At 41.1% G+C, this 20,191-nt stretch overlaps 2 protein-coding genes across 6 annotated transcripts in view; one reads left to right on the top strand and one right to left on the bottom strand.

Annotated features, from left to right (window-relative positions):
- Positions 1–11,192, top strand: haspin (histone H3 associated protein kinase). The gene is made up of 16 exons (XM_082536843.1): positions 1–471; positions 894–1,052; positions 1,216–1,371; positions 2,029–2,166; positions 2,271–3,972; positions 5,314–5,458; positions 5,564–5,715; positions 5,853–6,038; positions 6,451–6,536; positions 6,716–6,778; positions 6,867–6,958; positions 8,149–8,228; positions 9,040–9,128; positions 9,306–9,448; positions 9,553–9,655; positions 10,797–11,192. Exons 1-16 carry the CDS (start codon positions 314–316, stop codon positions 10,996–10,998), a joined length of 3,654 nt encoding a protein of 1,217 aa, XP_082392969.1. The 5' UTR covers positions 1–313; the 3' UTR covers positions 10,999–11,192.
- Positions 11,193–12,754: 1,562 nt separating this feature from the next.
- fam184b (family with sequence similarity 184 member B) overlaps positions 12,755–20,191 on the bottom strand; it is a 31,839-nt gene continuing 24,402 nt past the window's right edge. For 4 of the 5 annotated variants that reach the window (XM_082535227.1, XM_082535228.1, XM_082535229.1 and 1 more), the window contains exons 16-18: positions 19,255–19,362; positions 16,119–16,519; positions 12,755–13,413 (exon numbers count right to left, since the gene is read on the bottom strand). In XM_082535227.1, coding sequence (XP_082391353.1) covers positions 13,341–13,413; positions 16,119–16,519; positions 19,255–19,362 — 582 coding nt within the window. In that variant the 3' untranslated portion in view covers positions 12,755–13,340. The remainder of the gene's footprint in view (positions 13,414–16,118; positions 16,520–19,254; positions 19,363–20,191) is intronic. The other variant, XM_082535231.1, reaches the window with a different exon arrangement.

The raw sequence follows: 20,191 nt of genomic DNA, 5'->3' as shown, positions 1-20,191 counted from the left end.
TCACCGTTTTCCAGCAGTTTGAACAAGAAGCGGGTTGGATTATTCCGATTTCTAGCAAGACAAGAAAAAGATAAAGCTAGCAACCATGGATACAGGCTAAAACTGTTATTACGCTTGAGTTAGTTGAGAATTAGTTCTTCGGTTACGCTTTATTAAAATCATTGTAGTGGTTTGGTGGTTTTGCACAGTCAACGGTCGATATATAAACCTGTCAGACTGTGGCTTACTCCTGTGTGCTCCAGCCGCGGTAAATCTCCAGTTGTAGTTTATAAAAGTTTTACCTTTTGGCACGGTTGTTGCTGGGAAGTCAAACATGAAGCCAGTAAAGCCGCTATATCTGAAGACGTACGGGAAACAGAGGCGGAAGGTGTCCGCCTGGATCTCACCTGAAGACCGCAAGCAGGCCTTCGACAGCACCCCGTCCTCCTCGGATGTCTCCGTCTTTGAGCCGTCCAAACCTCAGAGGATAAGGTATGTTTATAATTTTCTTTACTAAACCGTCTTTTCAGTATTTTCTCTACATTATGGATCACAAAAACTGTGCAGCTACTTTTTAGTTTTAGCTTATAAGAAATATATTATTGGTGTGTATGGAAGCCACAGAAATGCCAGTCCATACAGTCACATATCTGAAGTCTTTAGTTATTAATATATTTATAAAGGATTCGTTTTATTATATTTTTACTATATGAAAATATAGTTAAATATCTTAAATACACCAAACTGTAGCTAATTAAAACAGTGGCAAAAATGTAGAGTAAATCAACAGTTTGTACATACATAACAACCCCCTGTGGACGTGTGCAAAGTACAGTTTAGTTGTCAATCAGAGTTTCCTGCTCTGATTGTGAGCCTGACTATCTTCTTTGCTTCATCTGCTTTTCATTTAACAGGGAGAAGAGCACCAACGCCTTGACTGGAAGAACCGTTCGTCCTGCCAAGAAGAAAGCAATGCTTTGTCTGACTGAGAAGAGTGTGGATGAAGAGGACATGAGCAATGAGGAGAAGGCACCTCCTCTCCCTCCACCTGCTCAGCAGAGCAGGACAGCCAGGTCTGTGAATATTGTAATAAATGGTAAATAGCATTGCAGTCAGTATTACTGCATTTGAATTATTAGATTATCTTAGGCTAGAAAAATATCCTTGAAGTAGTTTGCTTTTTTTTTGTTGTATTGTATGTGTGAGTGGTGCACACCATTTCTTTCCCTTCCTTAGAAAGAAGAAGAGTAGTGTGGCCAGTCGTAGAGCAGTGCGTCCTGCCAAAAGAAAGACCATACGTTGTATAATGGAGACTAGCAGCGATGAGGAGAACAGCAGGATGCTCGCTCCACCTCCTCCTTCTGTATTAACTCAGCAGAGCAAAACAACCAGGTCTGGGCATTTAAAAACAACAAAGCAACAACACATTACTAAAATGACAACGCATGTTGAGAGTTTTGGGGTTCTATTAAATATAACCACAACTGTGAATGTAAGCAGAGGTTTGACATTTCTGGCAAACTGAAGGCTGATCAAACAGTTTTCAGCAGTTTCTGTGAAATGTATTCCAAAAGCTGCAGTTTGCAGAGTCAGCTCTTGAGCTGCTTGTCTAAATCAATATCAAATGTAAAAAAATATACTGACAATTGCACTTTGGCTGCTCTCAGAGTTTAAACAGATGTCTCAAGTGAAACTTACTTTTGCCAGAGCAGTCCCAAAACAAACTCAAATTTATAATCATGCAGAGGAAAAACATCTTTACATTTGAGATGCTGGAACTACTTTTTAAATTATTAAAAATGAGTTGTGAGTTTTCTATCAGCAGGCTTTTTGATACAAAATGTTTTGCATTACTTTGACTTGTTTCTGCCTAACTTCTCTCTTTTTACTCTCTTTACTCTCTCTCTCTCTATTTTACTCTCTACCTCAGCACTTTCAGCGTTTGGTTTGCAGTGAGTGACTATTGTTAGCCATTCACAACTTTTAAAGCATCTCTTTTGCATTTATTTGTCTGTTTGTGAAATGATTTGTGTCTTTTCCCGTTATCAGGACGAGCCGGCTTGTGTCTGGACACAGAGTTTTGATGAAGCGGAGGGGCCAGCAGGTTCCTGTCACCACGGAGAGTGAGGAAGAAACGTCTGCACTAAAAGGCCACCGAAATTCAGATAAAATGAGGACAAACTCAAAGTGAGCATTCATGTCTTTAAGAGCTCTGTTAAAAGCCTGAACAGAAATGTCATCATTATTTGCAGTAACCTTTAGCTCTCATCCTCTCTTCTCCTGCTTTCTAGTGTTTATCCATCTTCTGCAGGCCGCTTTGTAACCCAACGTAGACGAGCCGCTGTGATTAAACCCAAAGTCCCCAAAGCATCTGTCAGTATACTCAGCTCCTCAGATGACTTCACTTCTACAGCCTTTCCTTACAGCAGGTCTTCCAGGAAAAGAAAACTGCCTCCGGCATTGGGGCCGTCAAGTGCAGAGAACTCTATGAGCGCTCCCTTCCGAGAGATATCTCTCAACGAGTTGGCAGATTGCAGTCTTGGACCCTGCCCCAGGAAACCCATCTTCTGCTCTACACCGTCAGCAGGATCCTTCAGCAAACGCGGGAAGCTTAAACCATTTTCAGTCAACAATCTGTCCTGCACTCCTCCATCCATGTCAGTAGACGGCATAGTCTCCCCACCAGATTGTTCGCTTCACTGCCAGCAGACAGACACAGACCTACCTGACCACATAGAACCATCTATTGATTTATTTTCAGAGCCCAAGAGAAGAAGTGAATCAAAGTCTAAAAATGAAGGCAAATTACAGAGTGCAAATCTGCTGTCTGCAGACAGTGGCAGCAGCAGTCAGTTTGTATCTGCAGCAGCAGGAGGGTTAGATTGGCTGATCGAGACGCTGAAGGAGAAATGTTTGTCCACACGCTGCACCGTGCCGCTGGAGAGATTAGACTTGTTCGCTGAGCTGAGCTGTGAAACAACCTACTCATCCTGTCTGGGACATTCAAACTCACTGCACAGCCGACAAACAAACAAACAGCCTGTGGACAGCAGTGAAGCGGTCGATCTGTCAGAGTCTTTAAAAGCATCGTTTTGTCTTCATTCATCAGGTACAGTCAATGATATCCGTAATAGTTTTGACCAAGAAGCTTCAGTGAGTCGGAGTTGCAACACTAACATTTCTCCATTAGTTAACTCTAAGCAGTCAGCCGAACACTCGGCCGCATCACCTATGGAGCAGTCAGAATCGGTATTTTATATTCAGTCTATTCATCACACAGACAGCAGCTCTGAGATTATAATGAGCACACATTTGGAGTCCAGCAGCACCGTGCAGACAGTGGAAGGCGAGGCTATAGTGGCAAAGAGTAAAAGTCTTACTAAGAGGTGTTCAGTCCAGATGAAGAACCTGGTTTTGTCACAAGAGCAACTAAAAGGCTTCTCAAAGCAGACAGAGGAAGATTTGGGTAAGACACAATCAGCCAAGACAGAATGTGCAGCAGATCTCACAGCAGGGCTGAAGGAGAAATGTCTAACAGATAACATTATTGTTGGGATAAAGAGAGTAAATTTGTCACTGTTGAAAGAAATTATGAGTCCCAAAGGTGCTCTGCTAAAACCAGCCGGAGATGTGCCCGACTCAGCTAGTGACGACCAGACAAAGACGGACCACTTGTCGGAGAGCGATGACAGTAAAGAGACGACTGCCTCGAAAGCCAGCGTGAAGAACGGACGTTTGACTACTTCTGAGGATGAGAACGCCTCAGACAGAGAAGTTGTAAAGAAGAGAAAAAAGATGCCCGTGGTTCAGAAGGAAAAGAAACAGCGGAGCGCATCCACAGACCGCCCTGGGACGACGAGGAAGGCGTGCGTAAGCGGCATGAGCGTGAGCCGCTGGAAAAACAAAGGCAACGCCAGCATGCACATGATCAGGAGCAGGGCTGTGGACTGTAGCATCAATGAGATGATCCCCTCACAGCACAAGCAACCAAAGGTAAGAATCAAATTCAGAGTGACAGCTGAAACAGTAGGCTCGCATGTTCAGCAGCGCTGGATGGATAATGAAGGTGATGGTTAATGGGTTCATTGTTGAAGTTACCATTTAAGTTGATGCTTTTGCTTTTCTGTAAATCCCTCCAGTCAACAAATGATGCTGACTATTAGAGTATTAATCAGATGCAGCTGCACTAATTAACCTGCACATTTGGTTTCCCGATGTCTTGATGGTAACAAGTATTTGTTACTGAGCCACAAGAGTTGAGGCTCGGGTGTGAAATTTATGGTTTTTAGGGTTATTTTTTTTAGCCATATTTTTTTTATCATTAACTCGGTTTCCCTGGGTCTTTTCCTGTGTGTTATGAAAAATCTTGTTTTTTTGGTACCAGCACTGGTTTTATTATGTTGTATTTATCCAGAGTAATAGTGGATGTACTGGACAAAGGATGTTTAATATGGAGCTTCCAGGTAGGAGGAAAAGAGGAAGACCTCAGTGAAGGTTAATGGATGTAGTGAAAGAGGACATGCAGAGGGTTAGTGTGACTGAGGAGTGGAGATGGAATGAGATGGAAGCAGGTGATCGACTGTGGGAGAAGAAGCCAACTCTGACTGAGTTTAGAGGGGGACTTTTTGACCCCATCTTATTTTACACACACACACACACACACACACACACACACACACACACACACACACACCACTCAATACCACTACAAGAGATAGAGGGGGTGTCTGCTCTCTCAGCCTGTACCAGAGTTGAGTTAAAACATGCCAACGAAGCTAGTGACCAGATAATTATTCTTGATGTTGAACATGTGGTGTGACAAAAGATTCTAATTGGCTTCCAAGTTTTCCAGCTTACCAGTATCTCCTATTTTTGCACTCATTGCTGCATTTATAAAGAAATCCTGCATCTCACCAACATCACATTTCTGGTGATGGGTAAGCATATAATGTTTAGGTGCTCTCACACTGTAGCGAGCACAAGCTTCCATGTAGCTGCAATGTAGTTTGGTTGTATTCAAAGGAAGGCAAATGTCCATGCAGCCAAAATCTCCAAAACTGGGCAAATTAGCATGAAAATAATCTATCTATATACAATTTGTGGATGAATTGTCCCTTTAGTGCCACAAATGATTACTTCATTTGATCTCCAAACCTCATAAAAACTATTAAGCTATTGACTCTTCCCGTAAGTGAAGAAGCAGAATATTTCTGATCACAGAGCAGATCTGTGTTAACTCTTAAGTTTTTCTGTCACGATCCACCGAGCACTAATCAAACATTTAAAGGCTTTTAAGTCATTTAACCTAAAGCCTGTTGTATGTGCTATATGTAGGAGTTTTTGGGCTCTACCATGAATTTCTCCACCCCGGTGAAAGCAATTCGGCTCAACCTCTCATCCCTGCTGGCTGATTTCACACCAAACACAAAAACCTGGAGCCGGATCAAAGCCGCCCTCTCTGTTCATCGCAAAGGCTTGGGTAATGATGTACACTCTGGTGTTTGGATTTTAAGCTTTTAGTTTGACTTTGAGAGTCCTTACACTCTCTCTCTCTGCCCCCCACCCCCTCATTCCCTCTCCTTAGTGCTGCTCACTCCGAGGAGTTTACGTCTATCAGCGTCAGGCTCTCCTGGGAGGACGGACACTGCTGATCTCAGTCGGGATCTCTTTACCACACCCTTACGGACGCCACTCCCCAAGCGGCTCCGGTCACAGCTGCTGGGCCAGCATTCCCTGGTATTAAACGCACATAAGTTATATATTCAGACTTTCTGTTGGTTTCTCTGCACTTTGCATTTGGGTCGTTAGACCTGATGGCGTGACATCCAGGCTGTGGATGCACGTAACCTCCTCCCACTTGTCTGTTGTTGAAGGTTTGTGAAGACGCAGACCTGTCAGACGCAGAGAAGGTGTATGCTGAATGTGGCCAGCAGCGGCCTCTGCCCTGGGAAGAGTGCATTCTCCCCCAGCGTATGAAGCAGTGTCTGAAGATTGGAGAGGGCACCTTTGGGGAAGTCTTCTCCACCAACAACGAATCAGGAGACACCGTCGCCCTCAAAGTAAGCACATTTGAGTGTATGTGAACAACATGTTTTAGAAGTGTAGCGTTGACTGAGCTCTGTTAGAGAGTTACAGATGTGAGTTGTATCAAAGAAGGTAAATATTGTGCATTGTTTTTCCTTTTCTGGCCCTTTTCTGATCCTGAGCTGGTCTTGTAGTTTTTAAGTAGTAGAAAAGAACGAAAAGGGAGCAAAGATACTTCAACATGAAGCTCAGGAGGCCAAAATGAATCAATGAAAACACAAAGGGGGCATTGATGATGGCTCAGAACTAAAAGGGCAGGGAACAGGCCTGTAATTTGTAGTATAAACCAATTGAGTTATAATGTGCTTCAAAAATAAAACCACTAATGTTACTGAAAAAACTGCAAACGTTCAACACAAGAAGTCCCACCCTGGATTGTATTTTCAGATCATTCCAGTAGAGGGGAGTGAGAAGGTGAACGGAGAGGACCAGAAGACCTTTGGAGAGATTCTCCATGAAATTATTATCTCTAAGTAAGTAACCGCAGGTACACACTGCTCACTATATGCAGTCCATTTGCTGTAATGCTAGAGCTTATAAGGTCTGTATGTTTCAGTACAGTGATACCTAATGGTGAACCACATCAAAGTACTCCAGCTGAACAGCTCTAATGAGCAGTGTTTGTGTGTTTTGTTTTGTTTTCTTCTACCAGGGAGCTGAGCAGCCTCAAAGAGAAGCAGCACAACCAGACCCATGGTTTTATTGGACTCAAAGAGTAAGTATTTTCTTTGGTCTTTTTTTCTGTTAGTGCCTCAGTAGTTTTGAGTCTTAATGTGACTTTGTGTCTATTTTTCTCCCCATAGTCTTCACTGTGTTCAAGGCTGCTACCCTGCAGATTTCCTGAAAGCGTGGGACACATTTGACCAACAGAAAGGCTCAGAGAACGACAGACCAGGTCAGTGAGACAGAGCTCATTATAATTTATTCACAAGAACATGTTTTGTGTATTTCTTAGGGTTAGGGGTTAACTTACTTCTATATTAACTTCTCTCTAACTAAGATTCAACTTAATTTAATTATTAATGTTAAAAAAGTTCTTGCCCAACTTGCTGTTTTTTGTTGTTGTTGTTGTTGTTGTTGTTGTTGTTGTTTTTGTTTGTTTGTTTGTTTTCTTTATGACCAGCTGTACATTTATAGATTTTAATTTTTTTTTAGTCACACCTTAATTGTGGCACAGATTCACCAAAATGCTGGAAACTTTCCTCAGAGATTTTGGCCGTATCCACATGCCATCATTGCATGGATGCTGGAGATTTATCAACTGCACATCCATGATGGAAATCTGGTTTTACCCCATCCCAAACATCATCTATTAAATTCAAATACGGTGACTTTAGAGGCTGTTTCAGTTCAGTGAACTCATTGTTGTGTTTAAAAAACAAAAACAAAAAACAGTTTGAGATGATTTGAGCTTTGTGACATAGTGTGTATCCTACTGGAAGCAGCCATCAAAGATGGGTACACTGGTCAAAAAGGGATGGATGTGGTCAGTGGTGTTTAAATGATGCTTGGTAGATATTAAGTGGCCCAAAGTGGCCCTAAAAAAATGCCCCCCACATCATTAGATCAGTGCTCCCCAAATCACACAACACACCACCAAATAAAAATGTCACAAAAAGCATATTGATAATTTCCCCCCTGCACACCAGTCATAGTGGAATTGGGTCAGTTTTTCCCCAGTGTCCTTTTTTTTTTTTTTTTTGCTTTTTTCTGACCACTACTCGTGCTAGGGCCTTCATCAGGGTTGGGTTTTTCTGCAGGACCCAGGTCAGATCGACTTGGCTGTTAATTAATTTCTTCTTTGTCTTCTTCTGTTTTCCTGGCAGTTGGTACCCATTTAATTAGAGCAGGTAGTTGTACTGCCCTCTAGTGTAAGAGGATGTAATTGTTCTGCCTGTTGTTAAAAATCTATTTGTCATAGATTTTTAACAAAACAAAAACAAATTTTTGATTAAGAAAATAATATAAAGCCATTAAAAAATATTTTAGACTTTCTTTCTAAAATGGGGTCATAAATGAACCCACTCGGTCCCTAAAATACGCAAATCATGTGATTTGGGTTTCTCTTTTTGTGTCTTTGCTCAGATTTCTTTGAAAATGACCAAATGTTCCTAATCCTGGAGTTTGAGTTTGGCGGCATCGACTTGGAGAACAGCAACGGAACGGTAGGGATCAAAGCTTTCCCCGTGTCTTTGTGGAAATGTTGAGCTTTTATCTGCCACCTCAGTGACTGTTCAGAGATACAGAAGGTAAAGCTGGTAGCTTGGAGATAAAACTACTTTTACATTGGCTGAATGTAGAAAGTACACAAGCTGAAAGTGTGTGTGGTCAGTTAAAGCGCTTTGTATTCAAATTGTCATTACTGAAGATTAAGCTAAAAAGAAGCCTTTGCTTATTTCACGTTCACACTCTCAGTAAAAATGTTTTTAAATTTTAATGACGAGAGCGGCTGCATAAAAATAGCAAGTTCTTGAGTCGAGTCATTACAGCTTAATGTCAGCCAGACCATAAATTACTGCACGCTGGAGGTAATGAGAGAAGATGATGAACATCTTAAAGAAATTATTTGCTTCTGAAAATTCTTGCGGACTAGTGTTATCTTTGGCACGGCTGGACTTTTTCTGGCTTCTAGAAACTTAAATTGCTGTTACACAACATTCACATCTCATCTCCCTGCAAGGTTTTATGAATATTTTCTGACTTGAGGTCTTACACACGCTGAGCACCTTCTTCCTGACTCTGACGTCTGAATGTGTCGACATGAAGACGACACATTCAGGAAGAAGGTGCTCAGTGTGTGTGGCACAGGTGCTCGGACCTCATGACCTGTTTTGTTTTTTGCACTTTTTCTCACTGCACTGATTATCGGGTGAATTTGCAGGGATGTTTACTCGTGGGGAAATTGGATGCCTTGAATGTTGCACTTAAATAGTCTAAAAGACTTTGTCTAATTTATACTCTTGTTGTGTTTTCAAGTTGGCATCTTTAGCGGTGGCGAAGAGCATCCTTCACCAGGTTACTGCTGCCTTGGCTGTTGCTGAGCAGGAGCTTCACTTTGAACACAGGTACTGACACACATTGATAAATTACAGCACCGACTGACAGTTTCCCAAGAAGACTCGTACAGATGCAGTTTGTTCCCCGCTAACAAAACAAAACCCTCTAGTGTTTAGAAGGAAACTAACAAATGTTCAGCTGGAACTCTACTCTAACAGTTTAACCCTACACACTGTTTATTGCAGGGACCTGCACTGGGGAAATGTGCTGGTCAAAACAACCAAGCAGAAGACGGGGAGCTTCCTCATCAATGGAACCACCCACTCTCTGGAAACCAGAGGGGTGCTGGTCCGCATCATTGACTATTCTCTCTCCAGACTAGAAATCGGTCAGATATTTTTCTACTTGCTTACTGTCATACTTTGAATGGATTGTGTTATACACATAGTGAATATTACGTAGTGGTTCTAAAATGTTGCTTTTGTGTTGTAGATGATTTGACTGTGTCCTGTGACATCTCAAATGATGAAGAGCTCTTCATGGGACAGGGAGACTACCAGTTTGAGATCTACAGACTCATGAGACAGGAAAACGGGTCAGTCCATTAAGTGATCAAGCATCTATGTGCCATGTAACAGGAGTCTCTGTGTAGTAAAGGCTTAAAGTCTTTATCTCACTCTATGTCTCTGTATCTTTCTATAGCTGTATCTCTATACATCTATCACTGTGCACCTACTAAACAAAACAAACTAGAATAAAAATATACAGTAAATATTTTTAGTTTTTGTCCAGGTCAGTTTCATCATACTTTTCAATTAAACCAGAAAGAACGAGTGATTTGTTCATTTGTCTGAGACTGAGATGATGACATGGAGTCAGTTCTTTGTGTCCTGAAATGACGAATACCACCAACATTATAAATAAACTTAACTGAAATGAGGAAACAAACCTGGAAACAAAATGAAACCAGTGATACTGTTAAACTTGAACTGGTTACGTTCTAGTAAATTATAATTTTTCTTTGCTATTATGTAGGATTTCTTTTTCTTTGATACGCTCATAAAAACATGTTTGGAATTATGTCAAATTTAAAAAGAAAAAAAAAGAAGGAAAAAAAGCAGTGAGGCGAGGTTGCATAATTCCCTGTGAATCAGGAGGTCAGGACATTCCCTGCCGTTGGCCTTTTCTCCAGAGCACAAATGTCAACCTGATTTTACGTCGTGGGCCACAGACAGCCCACTTTAATCCTAAGTGGGTCAGACTGCCCTGTCTGTCACTGTACAGAAGTTTAACTGCACATTTAATCTCAGAGTGATCTCAATATAAGGGAAATGATGAGAATATTCTGTTGAGTTTCTTTAGACTCAAATTGTGAGAAATGCTTAAAATTACAACAAAAAACCAAACAATTCTGGTAGCTCATTGCCCACACAGTCCTGTAATTATAAGACTAAAAGTTTTTGTTAATTCACAGAAAAGCTGTGGAGAAAAAAAAATCCCTCACATTTTATAAAGCAGTGCAGCGGGCCAGACTATTAGGTCGGACTGGCCCCTGTGCCCTATGTTTGACAGCACTGCTTTAGAGTGTGGGTTCACACTGATGATGTAGCCGTCTCAGAAATTCACGTGTCAAATATGACACTCTTGGCATTGTTAAAGTTCATGACAGCACAGTGAGAAATGCAGCATTGTTGTTGATTTATTGATCCTCTCATGCTGTTTGTGTCTTTTATCAGGAATAACTGGGCTGCTTACCACCCTCATACCAACATACTGTGGCTCCACTACCTTTGCTCCAAGCTGCTTTCTATGAAGTACCGCGGCTCAGGGGGGAGGACTGCCAAGGACATGCGAGAGGAGCTGACTGGTTTCTATGACAATGTCCTCCAGTACAGTTCAGCCACAGAGGCGTTGCAGAGCTGCCCCATGTTCCAGTAGCACGAGGATTCAACGCAAAGTGTGAGGAAACTCACACAGACCATTTTTAGCACGAAGGGGGTGCACTGTTTCTTCCCGTTCGTCCTCTGTTAAGACAGTGTTCCCAGTGGACGCGCCGGCACAGGAGAGTTACTTAGAGTGTAATGCAGACAATGCTGTCATAAAACAAGGCTCATTAAAATGACTGAAGATTATATATTGGTGGTCAGTGGCGCTTCTTTATGTTGTTATTCTAATAAATCCATTCACTTGTTTTTTTTTGCATCCTAAGTATAAAATTTGAAAAAGATTATCATGATAAATTTTTCTTTCTTAATCTTGTAGCAATGTGGTTCAGTGTTTGCAGTCTGCATTGCTTCTTAATCTGTTACTTGGTGTAAATTAATCACTACCTTCTACATGGCCAGGTTTCAGCTTTTCTTTCATTTTTTTTTCTCTGGTTAATGATGAAACGGTTCACAAACATGTGATGTGATTTCATTTGAAAAGCAGAAGGGGTAACAAGGGGAAATAGAAGATTAGATCTCAAAACTATGCTATGTAAATGTAGTGTAAACGGGACATTTAACAGGTAAATCTGGCAGAGGATTCACTTCTGTGTGAAGCATTATAATCAATAAATGCTCATTTTAAGAGTTCTGAATGTTTTTATATAAAATAAAAGTCTGTAAGAAGATGTAAGAAAAAAATGAAGCATGTTAAGTTGTTATTACTGTGTACCAGGGTATTTAGATTTATAATTGTTTTAGTATGGTCGTATATAATAGTAATCAGAACTGTCACCTCACAGCAAGACGGTTCTGGGTCTGTCAGCGTTTGTACGTACTCCCTGTGTTAGTTTTCTCCAGGTGTTCCTTCCATAGTCCAAAAACATCCATCTTAGCTTAACTGATTATCCTAAATTGGCCGTGAGTGTGAATGTTAGTCAATGGTCATCTGTCTCTGTGAATGTCCTGTGATATTCTGGGGACCTGCCCAGGTCCCGCGTCCTCCTGTGTACCCCCTCCTCTCCCTCTAAAAGAGCTGGGATAGGCTCTGCACTCCCGTGACTCTGAATTTGATAAGCAGTTAGACAAAGGAATGGGCTGAAGAAGGGCTCCCTTTATTAAACTGATAGGGAATGTATTGTACTGCATTAAAATGCCAGCAGAAGGAAATCTAGTGGATTATTCGGAGCCCAGTAAGCTGTGAAACATGTCTCCAAGTAGTAAACAAAGTATAACTAAACTGCCTTGAAGTAGTTTGGGTTTATTCCTGTGGATAACCATCAAGAAGAAAGCTTGGTACACTATTTCCCTCCAGAAAGGTGAGATGTCTCCAAAACAAAAATGTATATTATCTTTGAGTTAATAACTTTTAAGTCCTGAGATGACAAAAATAAGTCAGTGGTCAGATTAACAGCAGTCTATAAATCATTTTAACTAATACCTGAAAGGTGATTATGGTCGTCTTTGGAACAGCGAGTTAAAATCGTTTGATATGTCGACTATTTAATTTGATAAATTGGTCAGTAACAGATTTTTCTGGGTAATTTATCAACAGAACTTACAACTAATTATAAATCATCCTGGTAAAGAATTTCAGCTACTTCAACATTATAAATCCACCTACTGTGCAGTACTTGCAGCGGGTGGAGTACACTGCACGTTGTCATACAAACGACACATGATGTGAATCTTTTTAGTGATACCCTGAACCACGGAGAAGCATCTGAGCTTAAGCTCAAAGAATGTGATACACAGAAAAAAGACGCACATACAAAAACAAAATAGTTTATTCAATTTCATCATTAAGATTATTATACATTTTTGCATTGAAACAAGCTTCATTTTGGTATGGTGAGTCGTGTGTGTCCATTTTGATGTGGATCTTGATTGAATATGTTCAATGCTTCCATACGCAAAGAGACACTTGGTTGCTGTTTTTTTTTTTTTTCTTAATGAACACCTGCCTGGAATCGTTACACGATGGGATTAGGGCAACAGTTGCATTAAAAAAGGAAGACGTCCTTTAAAAAAAACAACATATGGCGACATTCCAAACTATACAAACAAGATCCGGCAGGCCAATGTCTGAGAAGAGGTCAGGCATGTGTTTGAGAAGCACTTTTTGGTTGAGCTTTGAGGCAATGTTTGAAATGGCCTTGCTGGTGATGAGCCCATATGTCTGTTGATGTGTTTGTCTGTTTTCAAGGTTCTCTGTTTGTGTGTGTGTGTGTGTGTGTGTGTGCTTGAGTCTGGGAAGCAAACAGATGTGTATAAGAAGCAATGAAGTGGATATGAAATGTACCTGCAGCTGTTGTATGTGTATGTGTGTGTCTGTATGCTTGTATGCATTTGTGCTCAGAAGGAGAAGTATTTGGTGAACCACTCCTGCTTCAGCCCTTCTGTCCCCCTCTGCTCCAGGTATGGCCCCCTGCACCACACAAGACGCAGACAGGTTTAGTGTTTTAATCACAACTAATTCAGAAACATGACAGGAAGAAAAACATTCGTAACATTTTATAACACGTCCCACGACTAATAATTCCCCTGTAATTAAAACAAATCTCAAAGGATTTTATTTGAAATTAAAATGTTATTATATCCGCATACTACTACTTTAAGGTAGGTACACTAGAATAAAGTTGGTAAGAAGTCAGAGGTTTTTACAGGGATTTAAACTACAGCGTAAGCAAAAAGGTAAATAATAGAATATCCATCATGTACATCTACTTAATGAATATTGAATAAAAAAAGTAAAAAGACAAAATTAAGGCAATTTGTGCCCTGAAAAGTACAGTGTGCGATGTAAGATGGGAACACATTGTTTTTATTCCAAATTAGTTACCTCATACTTAAAATTACTTATGGAGTCCTAAATTTACATAGTAATAATGCTAATAATAATAAGTAATTACAGTATAATTACTTCCTTGTTCCTGTAAAAACTCGACTTACCCCCTTATGGTAGTGTGTCTACGTTTAAGTATTTGTATGCAAATATAATTACATTACAATTTTGAATTAAATGACATTTATTACAGGTTAATTACACCTTTAGTTGTTATGCTAAGGTGTTCAATTGCAGTCAGAAAAGAGAGAAAGGAAAGCAGCAGGACCATGACTGTTTCAGCTTATAAAGACTGACATTTACTGAATACCTTCTTTAGGACAAGACGTCACCTCACTGGTATTTACACTATATTACAGCTGTTAGACCTTTGGTACATCTGTGGTTCATGAGGAAGAGTGGGCTGTGTACCAATTGGAAGGTCTGTGGCTCAAGCTCCAGCATGTTCAGGTGTTTTTAAAGAATAAAGTGTTGCATGAGTGAAAATGATCAGCCGATAAAATGGCAGCAACTCAATGCCTTTAGGTATGTAGACATGGTCAAGACCACCTCCTGAAGTTCAAATTGAGCATCAGAATGGGGAAGAAAGGTGATTTAAGTTACTTTAAATTTGGTATGGTAGTTGGTGCTTGAAAGGCTGAAGCGTCTGATCTGCTGGGACTCTCCTTTTATTTTACAGAGAATGGTTTGAAAAAGAGACAATATCCAGTGAGCGGCAGCTCTCTGTTAGAAAATGTCTCGTTGATGACAAAGGTCAGAGGAGAAAACTACAGTAACAGGAGGCGTGCTACAGCAGCTAAGAACAAGAAACTGAGGCTACAGTTGGGGAAGGCTCATCAAAACTGGACAATAAAATATTGTACTGAACATGACTTTGAGTTCACTGAACTCAAATGGCCTCCACAGTCACCAACAGAGAACCACTTGGATGTGTTAATAGGGGCGAGTCACGTTATGGATGTGCAGCCGACAAATCTGACAGTTCTGAAGACAAGACGGGATCAAACCTGGCATTAGCAAGGTGAACCTTGGATCGTTTTATTTAATGTCGTCACTAAGAATTATTGTTGTATTTGTATGCATAAATCCTCAGTAGTCATAAACTGATTATTACATGATCACACAGCAATGAGTACACAAGGTCAGGATAACATCCCTCTTCAAAATGTCTGTCTTAATTAGACTTTTTGTGACTGCATTGTTTCATCTGTCTTGATCCACGACCTCCGTAAACCCTGTTCTGATTAATTCATGGACTCATGGACCATGAAAGGTTTGTCTGTAAATTATGATCCACATTAGAGTCACAAACCGCTGAGCTAACAAAAACACAAAGCCGACAGACCAACATGTGACATCACAGAGTCTATGTGCTATCTTTTATATACAGTCTATGTTTGCAGCAATGGTTTGCACTGTTGCCTCATTTGCATGTTCGCCACGTGTTTGCGTGAGTTCTCTTCGGGTACTGTGACTTCCTCCCACAGTCCTAAGACATGCAGTTAGTGGGGTTAGGTTAATTGGTGATTCTAAATTGCCCATGAGTGTGAATAGTTGTTTGTCTCTCTGTGTGTTAGCCCTGTGAGAGACTGGCCATCTGTCCTGGGTGTACCCTGCCTCTCGCCCTATGGTAACTGGGATAGGCTCCAGCCCCCATGTGACACTGATTAAGGTTGGCAGTAAATGTCAAAGTAAGATCCACATGAATAGGAAGGTTGTAAAACATGATTCTGTAGCGGGATGATCGGCGTTATTTATTAATCATGATGTAGTTAATTACTTATTCAGTACTTAAAGTTGCATTTGTAGTAGTACTTGCAAGAATGAGACCAAATTTTGCCACCATGACAGACACAAAGAGTCACAAATGTGGAAACATCACCAGCCACGCTGTCATGGAAAGTGATGACTGCTGGTAGGGCAGGTTTCCATCAAGAGATCTGCAGCGGACAGCTACAGCTGGCTCATCTTGAACTAAGCGCTGAGATTAACACAGACTGACAGCTGATTAATCCCGACATCCAGTTCATGCCAGCGATCTGAGTCCTTGTTGTAACAGTTTGATTAATGTCATCACTAAGAATTATTGTTGTATTGCTCCCTCTACTTTTTATCATATTTTCATATCTTTATATAAAGTTCAAAAGGTTGTTAATACAACTTGTTGAACATGTGATATCCCTGGTAAGGATTAAGTCGAAAAGTAAAAAAATATTAAAAATAAGTTTGATTTTTGGTTTCTTATCTCACCCTGAGGAAGTCAGCTGGCTGAATCAAAACATTCATACCTGATTGAGTGGGCCTGCAGGTGTACGTGTGGGTCCAGGCAGGAGGGGGACACGTATCGGATGCCCGTCTGAGGCGAGGGGCAGACGGGGAGAGGTGCCGTCGGCGCCGGCGTCGGTGGGATGCAGGAGGTCCGGGTTCTGGCGGAGCGAGAGAGGGAGGGCGAGGAATGCTGGGTGAGGGGGAGGGACGTGTGTTTGTGTGGGAGAGAGGAGGTGGAGTAGTGGGGCGAGGTTTGAGGGTGGGAGGAGGACTGGTGGGGGAGGGTTGAGGAGGAGTGCTGATGGACGGAGGGGGAGGAGGAAGACGAGGAGGAGGAGGAGTGGGGCACAAAGATGCTCCTGTTGTAAGTGCCGGCCGTGGAGATGCTGGTGACACGAGGAGGCGACTCGGCACGTTTCCTCTGTGGAAAAAAATAAATAAATAAAAATTGACACATAGGTTAGAGTTTAAAAAAAAAAAGGATCAGTTTTTCAGAGCGCTCAGTATAACCAGCAGAAATCTGGACCCACTGGTTGCGATTTATGACTAATGGGGCAAAATCAGTCTCTCTTTTGTTGCTCAAACAAATGATTGGTTAGTTGCACTCAGACTACAAGTGGCCTGTAAGCTAGAAAATCTCCTACTTGCAAATTGTGCATATTTACAAGCACATATCTGTTTAAAGGAGGCTTCGCTCTCACATCCAGGCCCACATATTTTATTCTTGGACAGCTTTGCATGACTGACAGTTCAAAACAGTGCTTATCCATTATTATTATTATTATTATTATTATTATTATATTTAGCTTTTACTGGGTGTTGGTGCAGAGCCTTGGTTCATCTTCTGTCTGAAACAAGCTGTTGAAGCTCCTCTCTCTTTAAGGTCAGCCAACTTTCTTCTGATTGGCTGCTACTCAAAAGCAAAAGATCCAAACAGCAGGTGGCCAAGGTGTCTGTGCTCACAGCCAGAGCTGCCTCGCAGATCCAAGAGGAGAAAAAAGCAAAACTGAGAATTTAGAGCAGTCTGAAGCTTGAGCTTCTGGCTTGAATTTGGCTGTTTAGACAACCGACCTATATTTAAAAAAATGTACAATGTTGTGTAAATGTCGTGAGTGGCCCTTCATTTCTTTATTTTTTGCAAGAAAAATGGGAAATAGGTGCATTGATTTATAGAAACGCGCAAACAAGAATAGAGATAACAGAGGTTGCAGAAGTCTAATAAGCTTGAAAGTCAATATTTGGTTTGACCACCTTTATTCTTCAACACAGCTGAACTCTATTAGACAAGCGTTCTTGTTATTCCTTTAAGTGGTCCTCAAGAATAGTTTAGGACATTCAAAGCTCTTCTTTGGATGTTGGCTGCCTTTTCCTTCATTCTCTGTCATGATGAAAAATGAAACTGTTGCCAGTCTGATTCTTTCCAGATGGTGGATCAAAATCTCACGGCACTTTTTTGCATTCATAATCAATTTTGACAAGCTCTCCAAAACCACCGGCCAACTATGACAGACCCTCCATCATGTTTTCTAGATGTCTGTAGAGACTCACTGTTGTGCCTCTCTCCTGACCTCATGCATACATACTGACAAAAGTTTGAAGCAAAATGTTTAAATTTGGAGTAATTATTTGATGAGATATGTTGCCACAGATTTTCAGTCCATTTCTTGTTTCATTTGGCATAACTCAGCCTTTTCAACCTATTTCCCTTCCTTAAGAATGGCTTCTTGACAGCCACCCTTCAACTGGGACCACTTGTGATGAGGATTCAGTGAAACATAGACGGATCTACTGAAGGGCCAGGAGCATCTTTCAGGTGCCGTATCAAGTCTTTGCTGTATTTTTTTCCCTATTTCTTAAAGATATAACTTTCAGATAATGTTCGTCTGCTGTAGATGGGTTTACTGAGATATAGGCTTTTGGCTTACTGTGGTATCTTTGGTAGTTTTCATAGACTCAAATAAAGAACTTGAATAAATGTTTTTGCAAAAGTCTCCTAAATTTAAAACGAGTTCTTTGTGTAGTCAGGACACTGGTTCATCCAATGCCATTTGAACAAACAACAAACAAAGAAAAACAAACATCCATCTGAGCGTGAAAACTCGGGTACATTGGACTGAAAAATGAAAATGAAAAAAAGCTGCAAATGTTCAAAGAAAGACTAAGAGACCTTCAGAAAACCTGGAGAACTACTACGCAAGACCACTCTTAAAATTAGTTTATGTTAGTGTTATGTTGGTAAGTTTATGTTGCAAAGCAAGTGCCCACTAGTCAATTTAGTGAAATGAGTGAAATTAGTAAAGCCACACGTGTTCAGTTATTATGAAGGCCACCATAGTTCATTTTCAGCCACATATTCTGTCCTGTAAATACTACACATGTATTAAATCATACTCTGAAAATAGTCCCCAGCTAAATGCACATTTTATCTTTAAGTAGTAAGTTTGATTAAATCGGCAGTTAAGGAAAATGTTTTATGTCCTTTATGATTTATATTAAAACGAAACAGCAGAGTCTGAAGTGTTCAGTGTTTCGGCGTTACAGGAGAAGAAGACACATCCCGAAATAAGTGTAGTTTTACTGAAACTTCTCAGTAACAAATGCATGGACATAAATACAAAAGTTGGTGGCCCGCAGCCATCATAGGAGCCTGTCGACAGGCTGCAGGTGATGATGCGTGTCAGCATTTTTAAATGTACCACGCCAGATGGTCGGTAAGCACAAATCCACGACTGACACCAAACAAGTGCAAGTGAAGGCACACAGAATCCTGCACTTTACAGCAGCCTCGATTTATTAGTCACACTCCTGAGAAGCTTTGATTAAAGACGCGAACGCCTCAAAATCGATTTCATCATGTTTGCACGTCAGCTGATAACAGGTCAAACTAAAAAAAAAAGAAAAAAAGAGCTGCATAATATAAGTTCCCACATCTTTCACACATCTGCGTCTTTAGTTGCCAAATGCAATGTTAGTAAAAGCCGAGTGATGATGGAGTTATTGCAGGGAGGGCAGGCACACTGGTGACGTGGTGAGTGGGCGAACTTCTGCGTTTCACTGTTTCGTGCCCCAGAAACCGAAGCCGGCTTCGGCCCAGCGAGCCCTTCTGGTTGGATGGAGGCTCACTCTCACGCGCGTGAGCCGAACACACAAACTCACCATCGTGGTTGGCGTGATGCTCCCGGGGCGGGACTTGCTGTCACGGAGCCCGAGGCTACTGTTGTCCCCGGCAACAGGAGGGTAGAGCTGCAGCTGATGCCTCTCTTCCTGGAGGCAAGGAGGACAAGGAAGGACTTTCACTGGCCTTATTCACAATTGTTTCTGTTGTTGTTCTTGTTGTAGGGTTGGAGTTGTGTCTGGAGGGTGTAAATGTTTGCTAAGCTGCCTCACGTCACACAGATGGTAGATGCAGCACTCAGTCAGAGGACACTGAAAAATGTAGTTTTCTCCTACGCACACATGACCGCTGATGATTAATGAAGGCACTGTTCCACTGGGTTTAGTCTGAGTCATTTAAATATTTATGGTTTGGGAAAAATGCTCATTTATGCAGCCAGATTTTTAACTCCCAGTCTCAACACACTGTGTGATTTTGATTTTTAGCTTGCTACTGTTAGAGTTTGGATCAGAGCAGCTGCTATAATCAGTCTGTCTGTGTTTAAAAGATTATTTTTTTGGTATATTTTTTTCTTTAGAGAGTGAGTTTTAGCAACTAAACACTTTGAAGGAAATCAAACCAGGGATGCTGCAGTCAGATGGGACCTTGGACCACCTCAGTCTCCAGAGGAAAACAAAGCAACTGCTAAGAAATCAATACAAGGCAACATTATGCTAAAGATACGTCAAGAGGAATCACTGCAGTGAGTCTGTGCTACACCGCGTGTTTTAATGCTGACCCATACAGTTGTGTATATCAGACAACGGGCAAGATGTAAGTTAATTTAAGTGTTCATGTAACTTTTTTAACACATCTTTTATGTTGGTTATACTTTTACTGTAGCCAGTTAATCAAGTTATCCAACACGTGGACCTTTGCTCATTTTGTTCAAGTCCTCTGCTAAAGAAAAATGGAAGGTCATGGAAGCCATGAAGTTCC

Source organism: Aulonocara stuartgranti, assembly GCF_965226115.1.
Source record: "Aulonocara stuartgranti genome assembly, chromosome: 6".
In the NCBI taxonomy this organism is placed as follows: Eukaryota; Metazoa; Chordata; class Actinopteri; order Cichliformes; family Cichlidae; genus Aulonocara; species Aulonocara stuartgranti.
This window is presented reverse-complemented; position numbering and strand designations above follow the sequence as displayed.

Excerpts from the sequence above, each read along its gene's own strand:
- haspin (XM_082536843.1), top strand. The coding sequence starts at position 314 with ATGAAGCCAGTAAAGCCGCTATATCTGAAGACGTACGGGAAACAGAGG. Across the intron at positions 5,716-5,852 it reads TGCTGGGCCAGCATTCCCTG|GTTTGTGAAGACGCAGACCT; the intron begins GTATTAAACGCA and ends CTGTTGTTGAAG. Across the intron at positions 6,959-8,148 it reads CTCAGAGAACGACAGACCAG|ATTTCTTTGAAAATGACCAA; the intron begins GTCAGTGAGACA and ends GTCTTTGCTCAG.